This window comes from Hyla sarda, chromosome 1 (genome assembly GCF_029499605.1).
Source record: "Hyla sarda isolate aHylSar1 chromosome 1, aHylSar1.hap1, whole genome shotgun sequence".
NCBI lineage: Eukaryota > Metazoa > Chordata > Amphibia > Anura > Hylidae > Hyla > Hyla sarda.
The window spans coordinates 85,984,342-86,007,827 of record NC_079189.1 but is presented as its reverse complement, the minus strand read 5'-3'; the positions used below and the strand labels follow the sequence as shown (position 1 = coordinate 86,007,827).

General features: G+C 43.7%; 1 protein-coding gene across 3 annotated transcripts in view; it reads left to right on the top strand.

The window, feature by feature from the left end:
* The window catches only part of ATP8A1 (ATPase phospholipid transporting 8A1), a 212,785-nt gene that overhangs the window by 47,977 nt on the left and 141,322 nt on the right, over positions 1-23,486 (top strand). For all 3 annotated transcript variants that reach the window (XM_056557206.1, XM_056557223.1, XM_056557214.1), the window contains exon 5: positions 11,671-11,769. In XM_056557206.1, the coding sequence (XP_056413181.1) occupies positions 11,671-11,769 (99 nt within the window). The remainder of the gene's footprint in view (positions 1-11,670; positions 11,770-23,486) is intronic.

Here is a 23,486-nt window from a genome sequence, read left to right as displayed (position 1 = left end):
CCTTATCAGGGAACACTGAAGGCAGAATGCATTGCCAAACATGTTCTACCCCAATCGTCACTGCCTGGCTAGAGAACAGTAAGGGGTTGGGTCTACTGTATAACTTGCAGGCCACTGATGGCATGTTATATGGCATTCTTATCACCTCAATTTGCCTTTCCAGCCTTCACTGCTCTTCTTGTGACTGCCGCAGGAGGTTGAGAAAGCCAAAAGCTGCTGACGCAATTAGCCATGTGAGCTACTCCCTTTGCGCAACTCCCTTTGAAGTCAATTGGAGTTAAACAAATTGGGTGACTTTGGCTGCTGTTGGCTTTTTGACCACCTCCGGGCTGGATGGGGCCGGAAATAATTAAGGAGATGAGTATACTACTCTTAAACCTAAATCTACATCATTTCATGCTGGGGAGAAGCAAACTACAGTTTCCACAAACATTTACTAGACATAAATATATGGGAATTATATTTGTGGCTCTTGATTAGTCCATTACGTGTAGGTTTAATGCTGAAAGAAAACATTGCACTTTAAGACCCTAAACCACCAGGGTGTCTGTGTAGCTGATGTGTAGCATCCCTATATGAAGTCCGCCTGTTCCAGCAATCTTTTAACATTTATCCAACATTTTTTTTAACATTTATTTTACTGGGAATGACTTCCAGACTCTCCTCCAGTGGCTTTGGGCACAACGCCAATGAAACTGGAAGGTATGTTTCACTTCGCTACCAACGCATAAGGTATAATGTCCACAGCTTCATTAAAACAATGTGCATGCGCCAAAGCTGCTGGAAGAGAGTCTGGTAGTCTACTTTAGTAAAATTAATAAATAAAAGGAAGTTTGAGTGAGCGGGAAAACTTCCTATTGGCAATTTTGTGACACTAGACATGCTGGTTTTTAAAGGGGAAATGGTCATCCTGTTCACCCACACTAAGCCCAATACACCGGGTTACAATGTGGGTGAACAGGAGACCGATGAGGTGTCAATGAGTTAAATACGTACCTGTAGTCTGGAGCTGATGTCCCTCTTAAGATGCTCTTCTATCCCCTCTGAATTGCGCACAGGAGCCAGACCTGCCGGGTGAATTTTAATTTTCATTGGCGCTGGTGACCAGTGCCAATGAATATTCAAAATTACCCGGCGAGCCTGCCTCCTGTGTGCAATTAAGTGGGGATAGAGGATCTTCAAAGGGACGTCGCTACAGGTACGTATTTAACTCATTGACACCTCATTGGTGTCCTGATATAATCCACACTGTAACCCAGTGTATTGGTTTAGTGTAGGTGAACAGGATGACAGTTTTCCTTAGTGTTAAAGAACATAGACAGGTTCCATCTCGGGTCAGTTTTATGCAGTTGTAGTTTGGCCATATTCCTTCATCTTTAAAATGTACCCGTCAGATCCAACAAAAATTTTTTTTTTTTTTTTTTTTGTTTTTTTACCGGTATCACTCAGTACCTAATCCTGACCATGTGCAGCTAATTTTTATGTATCTAGCACCTTTTTTTTTTATTTCATTTTTTTTTTTTATTACACACTTTTTTAATTTAGCTCTCTAGTCTGAATTCCTCTCAAAGGGAGGGGGCGTGGCCTCACTGTGCAGGTCTCCGCCCCCTCCCTCAGTATGCTGTCTGCTCACATCTCCCCTAGCATTATCAAAACTACAACTCCCAGCTTGTCCTCACTGACAGTAGCGGGACACAAGCTGACAGTGGTAGGACTTTTCCTTCCGCTGTGAGCCCTGCGCTCACAGCTGTCAATCAAGGAAGTGTGTCCATGACATAGGTGATGATGCATAGACACAGCAGAACTAGTATGTGTCCAAGCAGGCAGGGGGGCAGTTGTTTGACTGGCTTTTTCAGTATGAAATACTGAAAATTTTCTAATGAAAGCAATTGCAAAACCTATTGGTTTTGCATGCTTTACAACATATCAAGTTTTTGTATCTGACAGTGCCCATTTAATTATGGTCGCAGGTCCTGGCCGGGACCTGAGTATAATACGGATACATGGCTAAAACTGGCCTAAAGGGGGCAAGTGATAAGCTAAGCCAGTGTCTCCCAACCAGTGTGCCTCCTAGCTCTTGCAAAACTACAACTCCCTGCTTGGCCGGACAGGCTTTGGCTGTCCGAGCATGCTTGGAGTTGTAGTTTTGCAACAGCTGGAGGCACACTGGTTGGGAGACAATGAGCTAAGCATTGCGAGTGGAGCTTTGTACAACCCCCATCAGCTGTTATTGCAGAGGCAAGCCACATTTACTATGACAAGCTGTCCTTTAAAGGGGTACTCTAGTGGAAAACATTTTTTTTAATTTTTTTTATTTACTGGTGCCAGAAAGTTAAACAGATTTGTAAATGATTTCTGTCTCGATCTCTATCTCTACCCCTCTACCCCTCCAGTACTTTTTAGCAGCTGTATGCTACAGAGGAAATGCCTTTCTTTTTTGTTTTAACAGTGCTCTCTGCTGCCACCTGATGCCCGTACTAGGCACTGTCCAGAACAGGAGAAAATCCCCATTGCAAACCTATGCTGCTCTGGACAGTTCCTGCCACGGACAGAGGTGTCAGCAGAGAGCACTGTGGACAAGACAAAAAAGAAACTCAAAAAGTAAAGAATTTCCTCTGTAGCATACAGCTGCTAATAAGTACTGGAAGGGTAAATATTTTTTTAATAGAAGTCATTTACAAATCTGTTTAACTTTCTGGCACCAGTTGATTTACAAAAAAAAAATAGTTTTCCACCGGAGTACCCCTTTAAGTGAATTGCTGACCATGCAGTGCATGAGTGGTGTGCATCCTCCACTGTTGCATAGTGCTTGTCCGCTCATCGAAAGTGTTGGACCCTCTCTAGAATGTTTGTTTGTACGCCCTTATTGCGTATGGGAATTAAAGTAGGACATTTTATACTTTTTCTTGTTTGTTTGCACTTTTGTTTAAGCCAAGAGGCTGAAGGATAATATGTAATCCCAATAAATTATAAGCTTTCCTCTTGAAATACAATGCAAAGATTTCATTGTTTGCTGTCCATTATATCCTTGGCATGTGCCACCACTGTTCTATATCCTGTTGAGTGGATGGCTCACAGTTTTTGGCAGGCTCACCAACCCAACTGGTTTACCTGCACCATAACCTGTTTAGGCGCTCCTTCTCTTTACAGTACTTCTTTTGTTTGCTCGTGTCCTGCTTTAGGAGGCACCAGTTCTGGAGAAGAGCTGTTTTGCATTATTGTAAACAACTATTCCAAGTCCAGAGTACTGTAATTCACCAATAATTGTGCTTCACCATTTTAATTAAACTTTCATGTTTTTGTCTTTCTTTTCTCTACTTGAACTAGGGACAAGAAACTAAAACCTTTGTCAGCAATCTTTGTGCCTCTTAAATTTAATTTTTTTTCTAGGATTAGGAAACGTCTTTCTTCCTGAAGCCCCTTTGCACTCATCTATGAACTACCGTATTTATCGGGGTATACCACGCACCAGCCTATAACACGCACCCTCATTTTACCAAGGATATTTGGGTAAAAAAAGTTTTTTACCCAAATATCCATGATAAAATGAGGGTGCGTGTGTGCGCGTGTATACCCCGATATACCCCCAGGAAAGGCAGGGGGAGAGAGGCCGTCGCTGCCCGCTTCTCTCCCCCTGCCTTTCCTGGGGTCTAGAGCGCTGCTGTCGGCCCTTTTCACCCCCTGGTTATCGGCGCCGCTGCCCGTTCTGTCCCCCTGACTATCGGTGCCGGCGCCGATAGCCAGGGGGAGAGAAGCGGCGCCGACAGCCAGGGGGAGAGAAGGGGCAGCGGCACCCATTGCCAGCGCCGCCGCCCCGTTGCCTCCCCCCATCCCCGGTGGCATAATTACCTGAGTCGGGTCCGCGCTGCTCCAGGCCTCTGTCGGGCGTCCCCAGCGTCGTTGCTATGCACGGCGCGGCGCTCTGACGTCATGCGCCGCGTCGTTCAGCGCATAGCAACGACGCCGGGGACGCACGACGGAGGCCTGGAGCAGCGCAGACCCGACTCAGGTAATTGCCACCGGGGATGGGGGGAGGCAACGGGGCAGCGGCGCCGGCAATGGGTGCCGCTGCCCCTTCTCTCCCCCTGGCTGTCGTCGCCGCTTATCTCTCCCTGGCTATCGGCGCCAGCACCGATAGTCAGGGGGACAGAACGGGCAGCGGCGCCGATAACCAGGGGGTGAAAAGGGCCGACAGCAGCGCTCTAGACCCCAGGAAAGGCAGGGGGAGAGAAGCGGGCAGCGACGGCCTCTCTCCCCCTGCCTTTCCTGGGGGTGTATCGGCGTATAACACGCACACAGACTTTAGGCTAAAAATTTTAGCCTAAAAAGTGCGTGTTATACGCCGATAAATACGGTATGTCTAATATTGCAGCTTAGGCTGCTTTCACACTATGAAAAGTATCCGTTATATAACACCCGTTATAAAATGTCGGGCCCATGCGGGGTTAAACCGCCATTAGAAAATCCCTAACATACCTTAGAAAATCCCATAATAGTCTATGGGATTTTTTTTTAATAGCAGTTTTAACCCCTTGTTGCCCGTTATTTTATGACTGCAGGTAGTAACAGGAGAAATAGTGCATGCCTTATTTCTTCTGTTCAATCTCCCGTCATAAAATAATGCCCGTTATGAATAACGGGCGTTAACGGGTTAAAACAGCTATTAGAAAAATCCCATAAACTATTATGGGATTTTCTAAGGTATGTTAGGGATTTTCTGATGGCGGTTTAACCCCGCGATCACCTGCTATTTTATAACTGGTACTTTTCATAGTGTGAAAGCAGTCTTAACTCCACTGAAGTGACTTGGACTGAGCTGCTATAACACATAACTGTGGATAGGTCTGGTGCTGTTTTTTTAAACTGGCAGCCATCATTTTCTTATCATGAACAACCACTGTAAGAACTGCCTTTGGTCATAATCTTCACATAAGTTTACCACAAGCTCTGCTCCTTCCACCCTGTCTCCTGACTGTTCAGGTTTCTTATAGTCATGCCCTGTAACATTGCCAACTTCTTGGATCAGTACATAAGGGAAAGGTAGGAAAACCCACATGACAGCCAGCGTTTCCAGACGGCTGTAAATTCTTGGACAGTTTACTCTTCCATTTAATTGTTTCCTGTGCAGAAATTGCAACGTGTTAAATGTACCATGATAGTTACGAACCCATCTACATCCTGAAGTCATTCTTCCCCCACCGGCAGATAGTATTAACCTGCTGTGGTGCCATACACTAACAATAGATGTCTCGGCAAAAATGATTATATTTCTATTCAAAAGATCCTTTTTTAAAAGGCTACAATATATCTACAGTTGTGCTCAAAAGTTTGCTTAGGGTGCATTCACACCAGTTTTTGCAATACTGTTCCCGTATCAGGTTTTTGATGAAAAACGGATTCCTCAAAACTGGACTTTTGAAAAATGATGTCCGGTTGCATCCATTTTTAAGAAAAAACTGTGTGTGTGTTTTTAACTTTTCACTCCATTATGAATAAAGTTTCACTTGTTTGATTGAAATTCCAAGAAAAAAAAAACTGTGCAAAGTCAAAAACCGTATGGTGAAACTAGGGATGTCATGATACCGATACTGGTATCGGTATCGGGGCCGATACTAGCCATTTGCATGGTATCGGGGACTCGTTTTAATGTCCCCGATACCTGCTGCCGCTCGGCTGCCCCGTTCTTCCATCCTCCCGTCCGCATCATAGTGTTTCATGGAGGAGCATGTGACACACACGTCACTCCGCCTCCTCCCCTGCGCCCAGCGTAACACTACGGAGGAAGCAGAGTGACGTATATGTCACATGCTACTCCATAGGACGCCATGATGCGGACGGGAGAACGGGACAGTGGAGCGGCAGCACCTGACAGAGGACAACCGCAGGTGAGCTGTCTGCAAGGAGGGGGGCCCTGCTGCTGTCTAAATGGGGGGAGGGGGTCTGCTGCTGTTTAAATTGGGGCCCAATGTCACAGGGGGGCTGTGGTCTACAAGGGGGGCTGCTACTAATGTCTGCAAGGGGATACTACCTACTATTAAAGGTAATCTTACAGCAGAGTCATCTGCACTAACTTCAATTTATAGGTAGATGCAGGTGACCCGGTTACTGCCGCTGCTCACCATGTGGTCATAGGTCTCACGGCCAATGCAAATTCCCTGTTCTGCCCAATGGAGAAGAGAGAAATCTCTGTTCATACTACAGCAACTGCCTCCATTGTGCACAACAAGGAACCCACAAGTAAACAGTTTTAACACTGTTTTTCACCCGGACCAAAAACCGTGGTAGGCTATGGTTTTGGGTACGGGGAAAAAAACAGATAAAACTGGTTGCATCGTTTGGCATACGGATTTCAATATGGTTCCCTATGGTTTTAACATTGAAAACTTATACGGGAACTGTATTGCAAAAACGTGGTGTGAATGCAGCCTTACCCTTGGAGAATTGGAAATATATGTAACTTTTTTGTAAGGTGACAAAATACATTTTTGTTTGATATTAACATCCATCTCTAGGTTATAATTGACACGATCCTAAAACAATACTTGTTCGAAAAAAAATAAAAATGACCTCTGTTGAAAAGTCAGCCTCCCTTTAGTTGTTAATACTGTGTCTTTAGTAATGGTTGTCTGGAGCACTGAATTCTTGCCGGTGGCATAGCTGCTCATTCATCTTTAAAAAATCCTTGAGGTCGTGCAGTCTTTGGTCTCGTGTTTGCGATCTCCCCAGAGTGGCTTAGTGATATAAAGTCAGTAGACTGTCCGCTCCAGAACCTTGATCTTTCTGCTGTAACCATTGGAAGGGTCATCTTGGCCTTGTGCTTAGGGTCATTGCTGGAAAGGTAAAGAATGCCCCATATGCAGATTTCGTGCAGGAGAATGCAAATGGTCTGCCTTTATTTTCTGATAACATTCTACTTTTCATGTTGCCAACAATCTTCACAAGATTACACGTGCCTTTAGAGCTCGTACACCCCACAGTGGGGTTCTTTTCTCCATAGGCTTTGTTGACGACCCTTTTCCTTCTTCTTCTTCATCATATTGTGCTCTTTAAATTAACCACATTGTCTTTTCCCAGAATAGCTTATATTTCTTCTGAGGTTACCTGTGGGTTGTTCTTTGTATCCCAAAAAATCTAGCATTAATGGCGGAAATCTTTCTTGCTCTAGCTGACCATGGCTTGATATCAAGAAATCCCTGGATTTTCCACTCCTTAATAAGTGGTTGAACAGTACTGGCTGGTATTTTCAAGCCTCTGAATATTTTTTTATACCCTATTCTATCTTTTATAAAGTTCCATTACCTTGCAGGTCTTTTCTGCTCCCCATGGCTTAGTATCTAGCCTGTTCAGTGCATCCACGTGAAAGCTAACAATCTTATTAACTATTTTTATATACAGGCACTAACTATTTTAAAAATCCACACATGTGGGAAATTAACCTTTTTAATTGCCATTTTAACCTGTGTGTGCCATCTTGTGTCTGTAACAGGGCCAGACATTTAAAATTATAAACTTTTGATCAGGACCATTTGGGTAATTTCTGATATCATTATGATCAGAAAAGGAACAAACCACTTTATGATGTTAAATGACTTCAAAATGATCTCTATAAAAGTTTTTTTAAATAAAAAATATATATTGAAATGTTATGCGATTGATCTTATGTTCTATCTTCCATTAGAGGTAGAGATGCAGGTAGCACACTTGACATCTGTACAACCCAGTAGGAGGTATTAAGTGATGTAAAATAGTTGTGGCCATTATCCTAAAATGGAGGAATCCTAGGTAATACCGTTCCTCCTTTTTAGGGGCAAAGGGTGAGATTTATCATATCTTGTCCAGAGGAAAAGTTGTCCAGTTTCCCATAGCAACCTATCAGATTGCTTCTTTCATTTTTACAAGGCCTCTGCACAGTGAAAGAAGCGATCTGATTGGTTGCTATGGGCAACTGGACAACTTTTCCTCTGGACGGGTTTTGATAAATCTTGCCCTATGTCCTTTACATTATGTGACTAAGCCCCCACTATTGGTTTTTATAGCAATTGTCTGTGGCTTTATATTGATCTTTATACATATTTGAATGGTTGTGACAGTAATCCGGGTTCATCCACAGCCTATGGGAATGTTTTGCTGTGAGCTGTCCAGCTGCTGAAGTTTCCTTTCCGGAATTCCTTTAGTTTTGACTCATTTTTGCACATTCTTGAAATAGAATCACTCTCGTGAATGGTCTTTATCTGTGCAGAAGGAAAGCTGTATTATGTCTGGATTCGTGCACCTTGTATTGGGTTGCAGGGGGAGATTTTCTATTCTCTATCTCAGGGTTTCCCTAGCAGGGTGCCTCCAGGTGTTGCAAAACTACAACTCTCAGCATGCCCGTACAGCCTTTGGCTGTCCGGGCATGCTGGGAGTTGTAGTTTTACAACATCTGGAGGCACCCGGGTTGGGAAACACTGCTCTATCTGCTAGTATAGTATAGGTTTCGGTACATACATATGACTTGCAGACCAGCCTGTATAAACGTATGGGAAGAGCTATTACAACGTTTGTCGCAGACGGCTTTCCCAGGCTCCTGATCTGCCTATAGCTGGATCAATGTATGCAGAGGCAAACTTCAGAAATTATATAATAATCCCTGCAATGGTGGCCATGTGGTTGCTGTACTAGGCAGATGTAACATAGTTCATAAGGTTGAAAAAAGACCAGAGTCCATCTAGTTCAACCTTTATCCCTAATGGGTCCCTACTGAGTTGATCCAGAGGAAGGCAAAAAACCCTCATACTAGAGGCTTCCTGACTCCAAATATGGCAGTCAGAATAAATCCCTGGATCAACCTTCTGTCCCAAAATATCTAGTATACATAACCATCAATGTTATTACTCTCCAAAAATGCATCCTGCCACTTTTTGAACTCTATTACAGAGTTCACCATGACCACCTCCTCCGGGAGAGAATTCCACAGTCTCACTGCTCTTACAGTAAAGAACCCCCGTCTGTGCTGGTGTAGAAACCTTCTTTCCTCTAGACGTAGAGGATGCCCCCTTGTTATAGATACAGTCCTGGGTATAAATAGATCATGGGAGAGATCTCTGTAAGGTCCCCTGATATATTTATACATAGTTATTAGGTCTCCCCTAAGCCTTCTTTTTTCTAAACTAAATAACCCTAACCGATAATCTTTCTGGGTACTGTAGTCCTCCCATTCCCTGTGTTACTCTGGTTGCCCGTCTTTGAACCCTCTCCAGCTCCACTTTCTTGTACACTAGTGCCCAGTACTGTACACAGTATTGTGTGTGGTCTGACTAGTGATTTCTACAGCGGTAGAATTATTTCCTTTTCGTGGGCTTCTATGCCCCTCTTGATGCACCCCATGATTTTATTTGCTTTGACAGCAGCTGCCCGACACTGGTCACTACAGCTAAATTTACTGTTATCTAAGTCCTTTTCCACGTCAGTTGTCCCAAGTGTTCTCCCATTTAATATATAACCCTGTCCTGGATTTTTCCTCCCCATGTGCATTACCTTACATTTATCAGTTTTAAACCTCATTTGCCACTTCCCAGCCCAAACCTCCAACCTATCCAGATCCATTTGTAACAGTGCACTGTCCTCTATTGTGTTTACCGCTTTACAGAGTTTAGCATCATCTGCAAAGATTGCTACTTTACTGTACAACCCCTCTACAAGGTCATTAATGAATATATTAAATAGGACAGGACCCAAGACTGACCCCTGTGGTACCCCACTAGTAACAGTCACCCAATGTGCCATTCAGGATCCTGGAAAAGCTGGCAGGAATGTTAGCAGGAGCAGGCGAGATTGGACACACATGTTGCGTGTGCAGGTGGGAATGGACATGTGTTGTGGGAGTGGGCAGCCGTAGAACACACACATAGCAGACAGGCAGGAGTGGAATAAAAAAAAAGTCCCGCTCGGAGATCAATTCTGGTCTATCTTATATATACCACTTGCTGCTTACATTATTTTAAAGGGCACCTCTCCTCAAATAAACTTTTGATATATTTTAGATTAATGAATGTTGAATAACTTTCCAATAGCATGTTAATGAAACATATGCTTCTTTCTATTGTATTTTTCCCGATCAGTCCTGTCAGCAAGCATTTCTGACTCATGCTGGAGTCCTAAACACTCAGAGCTGCCAGCCTGCTTTGTTCACAGCCAAACAGGCTGTGAACAAAGCAGGCTGGCAGCTCTGAGTTTTCTCCTTTGTGAACAAAGCAGACTGGCAGCTCGTAGTGTTTAGGACTCCAGCATGAGTCTGAAATGCTTGCTGCCAGGACTGGTAGGGAGACCCCTAGTGGTCATTTCTTCAAAGTGGAAAATTTTAACAGAAAGAAGCATATTTTTTAATAACATGCAATTGTGAAGTTATTCTGCATACATTAATCTATAATATGTCAAAAGTTTTTTTGATGAGAGGTACCCTTTAACTTTTTTCTTAAATTGAAAGTATAGAAAAGGATTTCTTACCTGCCTTCGTCTGTCCGGGGATACTGAGAGTTTTAGTTATGCAACAGCTGGAGCCACCCTGGTTTAGAAACGCTGCCCTCTCGTAATGTCTGTCCTGTCTGGCATTGATGACTCCTCAATGCAAGTCTATGGGAGGGGGCGTGTTGTGATGTCACACGGGGGGCAGAGTCGTGATGTCACTATACTCCGGCCCTGTGGTTGTGAGGCTTCAGACTCTGAGCCTCCAGCGCTGTGTGCAGCTCACAAAGGTCGGTGCTGCATGAGAGATTGGGGGGGTCCCCAGTGACAGGACCATAGCGATCAGACATCTTATCCCCTATTCTTTGGAAAATGGTTAAGATGTCTTAGGGCCGGAGTACCCCTTTAATGCCTTCCAGATTGGAAGCTCAGTGGTGCCTCTCCTGACTTAGTCTTATTACAGCAGCTAATAGACGGTCGTCTCTGGCAGAATCTAATAATAAGAATGTCTGTCTGCATGGGTTGTACTATGATAGTTTTATTGATCAGTGGCAGCACACAGAACATTTCCTTCTAAAATCTTGACACTCGTGCCGCTTCCAGAGTTGACACCTACCTGATCGTATAGACCATTAAAAATGCAATTTGGTGATGTGCTGCCACTGGAGCCGTAAGTGTTCCTGAACTTGCAAATAAAATAGACATTGAACTTCAAGCTGCTTGCAAATAACCTGTCCTGCTGTTAGCAAATGGTTCACATCACAGCCTGCAGAATAACCTGCATTGACAGAACAGACATTAAGGGCAATGTATAAATACCCCATGTGCCCAAAATTAGAAAAGACTTTGGATTGATCTAATAAAAAATAGTCCAGGCAAATGGAAATGATTTAAGCTTAAATTGTGTTTTCTGCACAAACTGTTTGACACATCCCGTGTATTGCCTCAAAGGGCTCAGTTTCTTTGAGATTCCTTTGTCCTTGGGGAATTCTGTGTTTCTCTGTTCTGTGCACCAAACCACAATGGAAGCACGCCAGCTGCAGGTACTACAACTCCCAGCATGCCTTGGTGCACACTGATACTATAGGTAGAGAAAATGTTACAGTGAATGGCAGGTTTAATTTAATATAGCAAAGGTTAATAAGCTGCTGCTGTGAAGTAAATGTGATTTCATTATCTTGGGTATCTTTTATAGCACATTTTATTTTTTATTTTTTTGTCTTTTAGCAAATTCCTGATGTGTCTCCAACTGGTCGATATACGACTTTGGTTCCACTGCTCTTCATTTTAGCTGTGGCTGCTATCAAGGAAATCATAGAAGATGTGGTAAGTGTGTTTTAAACGTGTGTGTGTGTGTGTGTGTGTGTGTGTGTGTGTTTTTTTTTATTTTATTTTATTATATCACCACTTTATTTTCTGTATTTAGTTGAGATAGAGGTTTAACCCTGCAGCATACTAGGTTGGACAAGATTGGTATATGTATATATGTGTATATATATGTATGTATGTGTATATATATGTATATGTGTATATATATATGTGTGTGTGTGTGTGTATGTATATGTATATGTGTGTGTGTGTGTGTGTATATATATATATATGTATATGTATATATATATATATATATATATATATATATATGTGTGTGTGTATATATATGTGTATATATATATATATATGTGTGTGTATATATATATATGTATATATATATATATGTGTGTGTGTGTGTATATGTATATGTATATATATATATATATATATATATATATGTATATATATATGTGTATGTGTGTGTGTGTATATATATGTATATATATATGTGTATATATATAAATGTGTATGTGTGTGTGTATATATGTGTATATATATATATATATATATATATATATGTGTATGTGTGTGTGTGTGTGTGTATATATGTGTATATATATATGTGTGTGTGTATATATATATATATGTGTATGTGTATATATGTGTGTGTGTGTGTGTGTGTGTATATATATGTATATATATATGTATATATATATTACCGTATTTATCGGGGTATACCACGCACCGGCCTATAACACGCACCCTCATTTTACCAAGGATATTTGGGTAAAAAAAGTTTTTTACCCAAATATCCATGAAAAAATGAGGGTGCATGTGTGAGCGTGTATACCCCGATATACCCCCAGGAAAGGCAGGGGGAGAGAGGCCGTCGCTGCCCGCTTCTCTCCCCCTGCCTTTCCTGGGGTCTAGAGCGCTGCTGTCGGCCCTTTTCACCCCCTGGTTATCGGCGCCGCTGCCCGTTCTGTCCCCCTGACTATCGGTGCCGGCGCCGATAGCCAGGGGAGAGAAGCGGCGCCGACAGCCAGGGGGAGAGAAGGGGCAGCGGCACCCATTGCCGGCGCCGCTGCCCCGTTGCCTCCCCCCATCCCCGGTGGCATAATTACCTGAGTCCGGTCCGCGCTGCTCCAGGCCTCCGTCGTGCGTCCCCAGCGTCGTTGCTATGCACGGCGCGGCGCTCTGACGTCATGCGCCGCGCCGTTCAGCGCATAGCAATGACGCCGGGGACGCACGACGGAGGCCTGGAGCAGCACGGACCGGACTCGGGTAATTATGCCACCGGGGATGGGGGGAGGCAGCGGCGCCGGCAATGGGTGCCGCTGCCCCTTCTCTCGCCCTGTCTGTCGGCGCCGCTTCTCTCTCCCTGGCTATCGGCGCCGGCACCGATAGTCAGGGGGACAGAATGGGCAGCGGTGCCGATAACCAGGGGGTGAAAAGGGCCGACAGCAGCGCTCTAGACCCCAGGAAAGGCAGGGGGAGAGAAGCGGGCAGCGACGGCCTCTCTCCCCCTGCCTTTCCTGGGGCGGTATCGGCGTATAACACGCACACAGACTTTAGGCTAAAAATTTTAGCCTAAAAAGTGCGTGTTATACGCCGATAAATACGGTATATGTGTATATATATTATGTTGTATACATGTATTTATATCATACTGAAAGGTGCTCTTCCACCTATATTTTGATTGAGGTCTCCCAGTTGTACAACAAAGTGTTTTGTGATCATAGTCTATTGAGAACTGTACCATTCCATATTGGCCTTTCAATAAGGTGCAGTTAAATAAGTCTGTATATGCATGGGATGTACCACACAAATCCTGTTTATGCCTGCTCTATGTGCGGTCTTATTCGGCACTGTCAAGATACAGGAGATATTGCACATGGCCCCTGTATAGCATGAGTGCCGTGACAGGCTGTATTGAAAATTGCACATAGTCCCTTCTATAGCACCATATAGTTCATGGACCTAAATGCACACAACTCTTACATGCACAGCCCCGATATTCCACATTGGTCTGTATGCCCACTTTCCAAATTTTGCACATAGGGTTTAATGCATACAGTCCCGATTATTGCACATGTATATTTGCAGGTGTATTGTCACTCAATCCTATACATTTCATAGATATCCACATTTTTGCATTTTGGCACTTAGCTGTATCTTGAAGTTATGTGTGTCCAGAGGACCATACAGTTGGCTGTAAGTCCTTCTTACCTACGTGTTTCTTTCGCCCTAATTCATCAGGGATCTTTTGGCTGTACGGTCATCTTATTTGTTTTACATCATTTGCAGCACTGATGGCGACCGTACCATCAGTGCTGCACACAATATGGAGTGGTACAGTTCTCAATAGACTGTGATCACTAAACACTGGTGGCGGCCGTTGTTAATTATCACGTGTTCCCTTTACATAAGCTCATTTTATTTATAAATTGTAAGGATTCCTCCTTGGGGATTAGCTCTGGGATCGTCCAGGTCACTTGCCACGGGACACTTTCCACACAATAACACCACAGACCACAGTTCCGCATACAAGTCTGGCTCCTCGCCAGCTTTATTTCCACAGGTTGCAGGTAAAACAAAACATAAACAGGAACAAAATAAAGTCCTAGACCGTCTGGTCACTGACTACACATATCAGCATGCCCTGACTACGAACTGGTGAGCTACCCTCAGCCAGTTAAACATGTGTCTCCTGCAACCTGTTACTCACAGTTCACACCATTTCTTGGACCACTCGCAGCACCTTCTGCGTGTTATCTAAACAGGGCCCGTGTGTCTCCCCCTCTAACAGCCAGCATACTGTTTCCAAGGGAGAGCCCCAACTATTCTGTTTCTTTTCCTTTTAAACACACTTCCCCTTCCTGATACCTCATTGAACAGGCCACAGGTGGATTCTCCAGAGTTAGCAAGGGAAATACACCCTTTCCTTGCCACACTGCCACAATATATATACACATACACACACAGTGGGGAATTAAGGAAAGATGGAAAAATCACCAAAAGGCATCAAATTACAGATTAGACATTCTTATATGTCAGCAAAAGTTAGATTTTATTTCCATCATTACACTTTCAAAATAACAGAAAACAAAAAATGGCGTCTGCAAAAGTTTGGGCACCCTGCAAAATTTATAGCATGCACTGCCCTCTTTGCAAAGCTGAGACCTGCCAGTGTCATGGATGGTTCTCCATCATCATCTGGGAAGACCAGGTGATGTCAATCTCAAAGGTTTTAAATGCCCAGACTCATCTGACCTTGCCCCAACAATCAGCACCATGGATTCTTCTAAGCAGTTGTCTAGAAATCTGAAACTGAAAATAGTTGACACTCACAAAGCTGGAGAAGGCTCTAAGAAGATAGCAAAACATTTTCAAATGTCAGTATCCTCTGTTCGGAATGTAATTAAGAAATGGCAGTCATCAGGAACAGTGGAAGTTAAAGCAAGATCTGGAAGCCCAAGAAAAATATCAGACAGAACAGCTCGCAGGATTGTGAGAAAAGCTATTCGAAACCCACATTTGACTGCACAATCCCTCCAGGAAGATCTGGCAGACACTGGAGTTGTGGTACACTATTCCACTATAAAGAGATACTTGTACAAATATGGTCTTCATGGAAGAGTCATCAGAATAAAACCTCTTCTACGTCCTCACCACAAAATCAGCATTTGAACTTTGCAAATGAACATATAGACAAGCCTAATGGATTTTGGACCGATGAGGTTAAAATGTAACTTTTTGGCCTGAATGAGCAAAGGTACGTTTGGAGAAGGGGAACAGAATTTAATGAAAAGAACCTCTATCCAACTGTTAAACATGGGGGTGGGTCAATCATGCTTTGGGGTTGTATTGCAGCCAGTGGCACAGGGAACATCTCACGAGTAGAAGGAAAATGGATTCAATAAAATTTCAGTAAATTTTGGATGCTAACTTGATGCCATCTGTAAAAAAGCTGAAGTTAGAGAGGATGCCTTCTACAAATGAATAATGATCCTAAACACACCTCGAAATCCACGGGGGATTACATCAAGAGGTGTAAACTGAAGGCTTTGCCATGGCCTTCATGATCTCCTGACCTCAACATAATTGAAAATCTATGGATAGACCTTAAAAGAGCAGTGCAGGACACAGCCCAGAAATCTCAAAGAACTGGAAGACTTTTGTAAGGAAGAATGGGCAAAGATACCTCAAACAAGAATTTAAAGACTCTTGGCTGGCTACAAAAAGCGTTTACAAGCTGTGATACTTGCCAAAGAGGGCAGTACAAGATATTAAAGGAAATCTGTCATCAGAATCACCCGCACTAAACCTGTTCCACAGGCTTGTAGTGCGGGTGATCCTGATTAAAACACTTCTTACCTGGTTAAAAATGGTTCAGCGCTTCTTAAGATATCTATATTTTTAGTTTTCTGTTACTCCCTGGCTTGGGACTCAGTGGGAGGTGTTATCATCTGGGACTCTGCCACACGTCATTCTAGCTGGGCGGAGCTGCCGCCCGGCTCATGAATATTCATGAACTTATCCTCGTAATCTAACTCCTTTTTCTAGGTCTGGTGGGGAGGACCGCGCATGAGGATAAGGTCATGAATATTCATGAGCCGGGCGGCAGCTCCGCCCAGCTAGAATGACGTGTAGCCGAGTCCCAGATGATAACACCTCCCACTGAGTCCCAAGCCAGGGAATAACAGAAAACTAAAAATATAGATATCTTAAGAAGCGCTGAACCATTTTTAACCAGGTAAGAAGCGTTTTAATCAGGATCAACCGCACTACAAGCCTGTGTAACAGGTTTAGTGCGGGTGATTCTGATGACAGATTTCCTTTAACTCTGCAGGGTGCACAAACTTTTGCAGACGCCATTTATTTGTTTTGTTATTTTGAAAGTGTAAATGATGGAAATAAAATCTAACTTTTGTTGACATATTATAAGAATGTCTAACCTGTAATTTGATGCCTTTTGGAGATTTTTCCATCTTTCCTTGGCTTCTTTATGCACATTAATACAAATTTTGACCTGGGGTGTCAAAACTTTTGATCCCCACTGTATATTATGACACTTTTATTATGAGATGGCATAATAGGCTAGAACTTGTTACTAGGATTGAAACTACATCGCTGACAAGTAAGACTAAAGGAAAAGCCTTAACACTTTGTCATACCTTTTAGTAAACTTTAGCCCGTTAATAGTATGAATACAAATTTATAAAAATGTATTTCCTCCCTGTAAGTATAGTACAATTACATACTTAGTATTATGACGTAATTAGAACTTGTATGTTTTCATATGTTTGCTGGTCAAAAATGGAGAAACAGAAGATGGCCGTACGTCCACCACTTGTACAATGATCTACCGTATTTATGGGCATATAACACACATTTTTAAAACTAAAATCAGAGCCAAAAACTATGCCTGCGTGTTATACGCAGATAAATCCAGCATTCGTCACTTGTCACTGTTCCAAAGTGGCTGCGGCTGGACTGTTGATCTTAAAAATGCTGCGGCCACTTTTAAACAGGGACCAGCGGCAGCTGCCAGGACTGACAAGTAACGTCTCCGACTCATCACTGCGCATTGCAGACCAGCCCGAATGCCAACTGAGTCTGAGCAATTTAGCAATTTTTTTTACATTTTTAACATTTAAGCCATTCAGCCTACGGGATCGTTTACATAGGCATAGCACTGATCAGTATTATCGGCAATCTTCTTCTCTGGTCTCCTAGATGTCAGACCAGAGGAGAAGACCCCGTGAGAGCTGTAGAGGCAGGTGAGGGGTCCTGCCGCGCATGATGCGAGCACCAGTCTGGTGCTCGCGCCATGTACAGGACATAAATGTACGTCCTGGTTAGGGCTGGGCGGTATGACCAAATATGTGTATCATGGTATTTTTGTAACATCTGGCGGTTCCACGGTATAGAACGGTATCCCCCCCCACCCTACCTCCCAAAATTAATTATCAGCCCGGCACTGCGCTGTCCCCTTCGGGGTAAATACTCACATCACCTGCAAGCGCTGCCCTCCTTGTCCTGTTTATTGCGGCCACCGGCGCTGACCTCTATACTGTGCGGTATCCCTATGCCCGGGCTGCAAAAGGTAAACAAAATAAACGCATGTTCTGACGTCGACCTTACGCTGTTGACGGGAACGTCGGAGAGACATCAGCCTATCACCGGCGGCAGCGATGTTCTGCCACTCCCGGTGATATGCTGAGCCCACTGTCATGTATGGAGCCGGCTTCTTACATGGCAGTGCGCTCAACCTATCACCAGCCGAGGCGGAACATCGCTGCGGCCGGTGATAGGCTGACGGCTGTCCGGCGTTCCTGTCTCCAGGTAGCTGGTCCTGACTGACGGGGAAAGGTGAGTAAAAGTTTATTTTGTTTAACTTTTGAGCCCGGGCATAGGGATACAGCGTACACCAGTGGTCTCCAACCTGCGGACCTCCAGATGTTGCAAAACTACAACTCCCAGCATGCTAGGACAACAAACGGCTGTCCGGGCATGCTGGGAGTTGTAGTTTTGCAACATCTGGAGGTCCGCAGGTTGAAGACCACTGGCGTACAGTATAGAGTGTCAGCGCCGGCGGCCCGCAGTAAACAGGAAGACGAGGAGGTTAGCGCTTGCGGGTGACATGTGAGTAGTACCCCCATGGGGACAGCGGCAGCGCTGGGCTGATAATTAATGGGGGGGGGGGAGAACAGCGCTTGCGGGCCACATATGATTAGTTCCCCGATGTGGGGACAGCGCTGCGCTGGGCTCATAATTCTTTCATTCCAGAGGGGGAGGGGCCAAACCGGTATTGCGATATTGGGAAAAATTCATATCGTGCAGCACAAAAATTTCGGTATTCGGTATGAACCGGTATGCCGCCCAGTCCTAGTCCTGGTGCACGAAGTCCCAGCGGATCGGGACATACATTTACGTCCAATGTTCTTAAGGGGTTAAAATGAAGGTGTGTGTGTGCTATACCCCAGTGCTTGCTATATGCCGATAAATATGGTAATTGTTTCTTAGCATAATTTAAAAATAATCTGGTTGTTTTGGACCTTTTGATCAAACTGTGCAAGCCCACTTGCTACGTTAAAGGGGTTATCCAGGGAAAAACATTTTTTTTTCTTTTTTATATATCAACTGGCTCCAGAAAGTTAAAACAGATTTGTAAATTGCTTCTATTAAGTACTGAAAGGATTAAGATTTTTTTTTTTATCAGCCTCTGAAGTTGAGTTGTTCTTTTCTGTGTCTCTGATGACACCTGTCTCGGGAACTGTCCAGAGTAGAAGCAAATCCCCATAGCAAACCTCTTCTACTCTGTGCAGTTCCTGAGGCAAGCAGATATGTCAGCAGAGAGCACTGTTGCAGAAAAGAATAACTCAACTTCAGCAGCTGATAATTATTGGAAGTAGGGATCGACCGATATTGATTTTTTTTTTTTTAGGGCTGATACTGACAACCTGTGAACGTTCAGGCCGATAGCTGATAACTTATACCGATATATTCCAGGAAAATGTCCTTGGTAAAATGTGTGTGTGTGTGCAGGTATAGCCTGAGAAACTGTTTCTGGCCCCGTAGAAGCGGGGCTTTAAATCAATGAGCTGCAGCGGCTTTTGCGGGGCCAGAGACCGCCGCCACCACCCACTCCTAGTAGCGTGGACCCCGGGAACAGGTAATTAGAACACCAGGGATGGGGGAGGCAATGGTGCAGCGGCGGTGGTTGGACTCAGGACCCCAGGACAGGCATGGGGAGCGAAGCGGGCAGCGGCGGTCTCTGGCCCGGCAAAAGCTGCTGCAGTTCATTGATTTAAAGCGCCTGCATTATTGGCAAGGTAATTGCCGATAACTTCCAAAATCGTGAATATCGGCCGATAATATTGGCCAAACAGATAATCGATCTCTAATTGGGAGCATTAAGATTTTTTTTTTTTTTTTTATAAGTAATTTACAAATCTGTTTAAATCTGAAACCAGTTGATATAAAAAAAAATATATAATTTCCCTGGAATACCCCTTTAAGGCCAAAAAGTGGGTTCCTGTGACCAATAAAAAAAAAAAATAATAATAATAATAATAATAATAATAATAATAATTTAAACACAAAGATGTGTGGTGTGGAATTTCACATTAAAATGGGAAATAATTTTTCATCCAAAAACTGCATGGATTTAGATGCGAGAATGGTCATCGATTCTAGCAAAGTAAACCAGGGCCTCCACACCTTCTGGAATTCAATGGGGCGCCTTCCTATTCTTGTAAATATTAGCAAAAGTTATAACCTTGTTAATCAGACAACGTATGGTTTTCGGGTCAATCTACCTAACAGCTATTCTTTTCCTGGTCCGAATGCTTGATTCCTAAAGAAACCTGCAACAATGATAATGGGTTGTTTCCTCAGGCGTGGCACCAAACAAGCCTATCGGAGGTATAATAGGAACTGGGGCTACTAGAATAAGCCTTCCCCCCCCATAGTCAGGACTAGCACATTTCTACTATACTTCTCAGTCTGTGTCAGGGGGATTAACCCCTTAAGGACCAAGGACGTACCGGTACGTCCTTGGTCCTGCTCTTCTGATATAACGCGGGGTTACACAGTAACCCCGCGTCATATCATGGCGGGCCCGGCGTCATAGTGAAGCCGGGACCCGCCTCTAATAGCGCGCAGCGCCGATCGCGGCGCCGCGCGCTATTAACCCTTTAGCCGCGCGCTCAAAGCTGAGCCGCGCGGCTAAAAGTGAAAGTTCCCGGCTAGCTCAGTCGGGCTGTTCGGGATAGCCGCGGCTAATCGCGGCATCCCGAACAGCTGACAGGACAGCGGGAGGGCCCCTACCTGCCTCCTCGCTGTCCGATCGCCGAATGACTGCTCAGTGCCTGAGATCCAGGCATGAGCAGTCATCCGGCAGAATCGTTGATCACTGGTTTCTTATGAGAAACCAGTGATCAACATAGAAGATCAGTGTGTGCAGTGTTATAGGTCCCTATGGGACCTATAACACTGCAAAAAAAAAGTGAAAAAAAAAAGTGAATAAACATCATTTAACTCCTCCCCTATTAAAAGTTTGAATCACCCCCCTTTTCCAATAAAAAAAAAAACACAGTGTAAATAAAAATAAAAATAAACATATGTGGTATCACCGCGTGCGGAAATGTCCGAATTATAAAAATATATCATTAATTAAACCGCTCGGTCAATGGCGTGCGCGCAAAAAAATTCCAAAGTCCAAAATAGTGCATTTTTGGTCACTTTTTATATCATTTAAAAATGAATAAAAAGTGATCAATAAGTCCTATCAATGCAAAAATGGTACCGTTAAAAACTTCAGATCACGGCGCAAAAAATGAGCGCTCATACCGCCCTATACACAGAAAAATAAAAAAGTTATAGGGGTCAGAAGATGACAATTTTAAACATATTAATTTTCCTGCATGTAGTTATGATTTTTTCCAGAAGTCCGACAAAATCAAACCTATATAAGTAGGGTATCATTTTAATCGTATGGACCTACAGAATACATATCAGGTGTCATTTTTACCGAAAAATGTACTACGTAGAAACGGAAGCCCCCAAAAGTTACAAAACAGCGTTTTTTTTTCAATTTTGTCGCACAATGATTTTTTTTCCCGCTTCACCATAGATTTTTGGGCAAAATGACTAACGTCATTACAAAGTAGAATTGGTGGCGCAAAAAATAAGCCATCATATGGATTTTTAGGTGTAAATTTGAAAGAGTTATGATTTTTTAAAGGCAAGGAGCAAAAAACGAAAATGCAAAAACGGAAAAACCTCCGGTCCTTAAGGGGTTAATGAGGTTTTCTGCCACTTATAACATTTTAGGACACTGAGGTTTGTTTCCAGTCTGTACTTAAAACTAATGGAAAACCACTTTAATTTACCAAGAATCGGCTGCCTCTGGACTCTGTATGGGGAAATCTGGTCTTCCTTATGACATGCTTTACCCTCCCTATACCAGTCGATCAGTAGTGGGCTGGCAAACCATTAGGGCACACTTTCCCTTATGCCACACCATTACTTGTATGTATTTTACAGCCATAATTTGTGTACATCACAAGTAAATATGTTCCCTGAGTAGGTAGAGCTTCTTGCATTTCATCTAAAAAAAAAAATAATAATTCTTGGCACAGTAGGCATACAAATAGGCATACTACACTTTTTTTTATTTTTATTTTTTTTAAACAATTTGTGAGCAAATCCTTGTACATTTAGTAAATATTTCTCGCTCTTCTACCTTGATCTCCCCACCCATGACTCTCCCATAACATTATCTATACACTTCATGCGGTATATAGAGGAGTGTGATTTTCCAGCCTGAACCTGACTGCCGTCTCATTGTTGTCTTGTGAGCCTTTCCCGAGCTTCAGTGCTGGATTCAGTACTGCAATGTTCTCTCTGATGTTGTTGTTGTAAATGTGTCTGCATATCTTCACATAATGAATGCAGCTCAGGTAGCGGCAGCAGAGAATGCTTTTGAGAGCAGAGCTTTTCCTGCCAGTCGCTGGGCGTTCTGGGAGACCTTTGTCTTCTTGTGGATTTTCCCTCCTGATTTATTAATGTGCGCTTGTCCTGACTTTGTAAACTCTGATACATGTGCCAGGCTGGATAACTTTACAATGCTCCTTTAAAATATTTTCCATATAGCAAGTGATCGCTCCGAACCTCACTACCTCTGTTGTGCTCAGTCTGTGGGGTAGCGCCTCACCTCCCTCAGTATAAGTAGAAAAGAGTAATCCGCCACCAACGGCGGGTAAAAGGATCCACTTTATTGAAGCATAAATATAAAATACAAGCTGGACACAACAGCCTACGCGTTTCAGACAAGCATGTCCTTAGTCATGCCATGACTAAGGACATGCTTGTCCGAAACCCGTAGGCTGCTGTGCTCAGCTTGTATTTTATATTTATGCTTCAATAAAGTGGATCCTTTTACCTGCCATTGCCATTACTCTTTGCTCTTAAAAATATCTCTCAATAAATATACGTTTGTGTATAGTGTGTAGGTGTACACTTTTTGTAACTGAGTTTTAAAAGGAAGCTGTCAGCTGCATTTGCTATTAGGAGCTGCAGACACAATTTGATAACGTTTGGGTATAAAACTAAACTGTACCCTCCGTGGAGCTGAGGGCAGTTGCCAAACTTATAAAATTGCCTTTTTATTTTAGCGAAGTGTCAAGGAGGTGGGGCTAAGGTATTTCAAATGGGTACTCCGCCCCTAGACATCTTATACCCTATACAAAGGATAGGGGATAAGATGTCTGATCGAGGTGGTCCTGCCGCTGGGGACCCATGCAGCACTGCCGTTTGTTTAAAGCGTCAGGTGCCGAAGGCTCATGACCTCGTGCTGGAGGCTCATGGAATCATGGCCTTGCCCCGCTCATTACTTCACAGCCACGCCTCCTCAATGCAAATCTATGGGAGGGGGGGCGTGACGGGCCCCCTCCCATAGACTTGCATTGAGGGGTCATGGATATGACCTCACGAGCGGGGTGTGACCGTGACTTCACTTCACTGGATATCTGGGGTGCCACAGCAGATATCATGGGGTCTCCTGCGGCGGGACCCCTGCGATCAGACATCTTAATCCCTCTCCTTTTGAATAGGGGATAAGATGTCTAAGGGTGGAATACCCCAGTGTTTGCCCTCCCCTCCCAGCCCCAGAGGTACAGGGCAATTAATTGTCTTTTAGGACATTTGACTGCTACTTTGGTGGG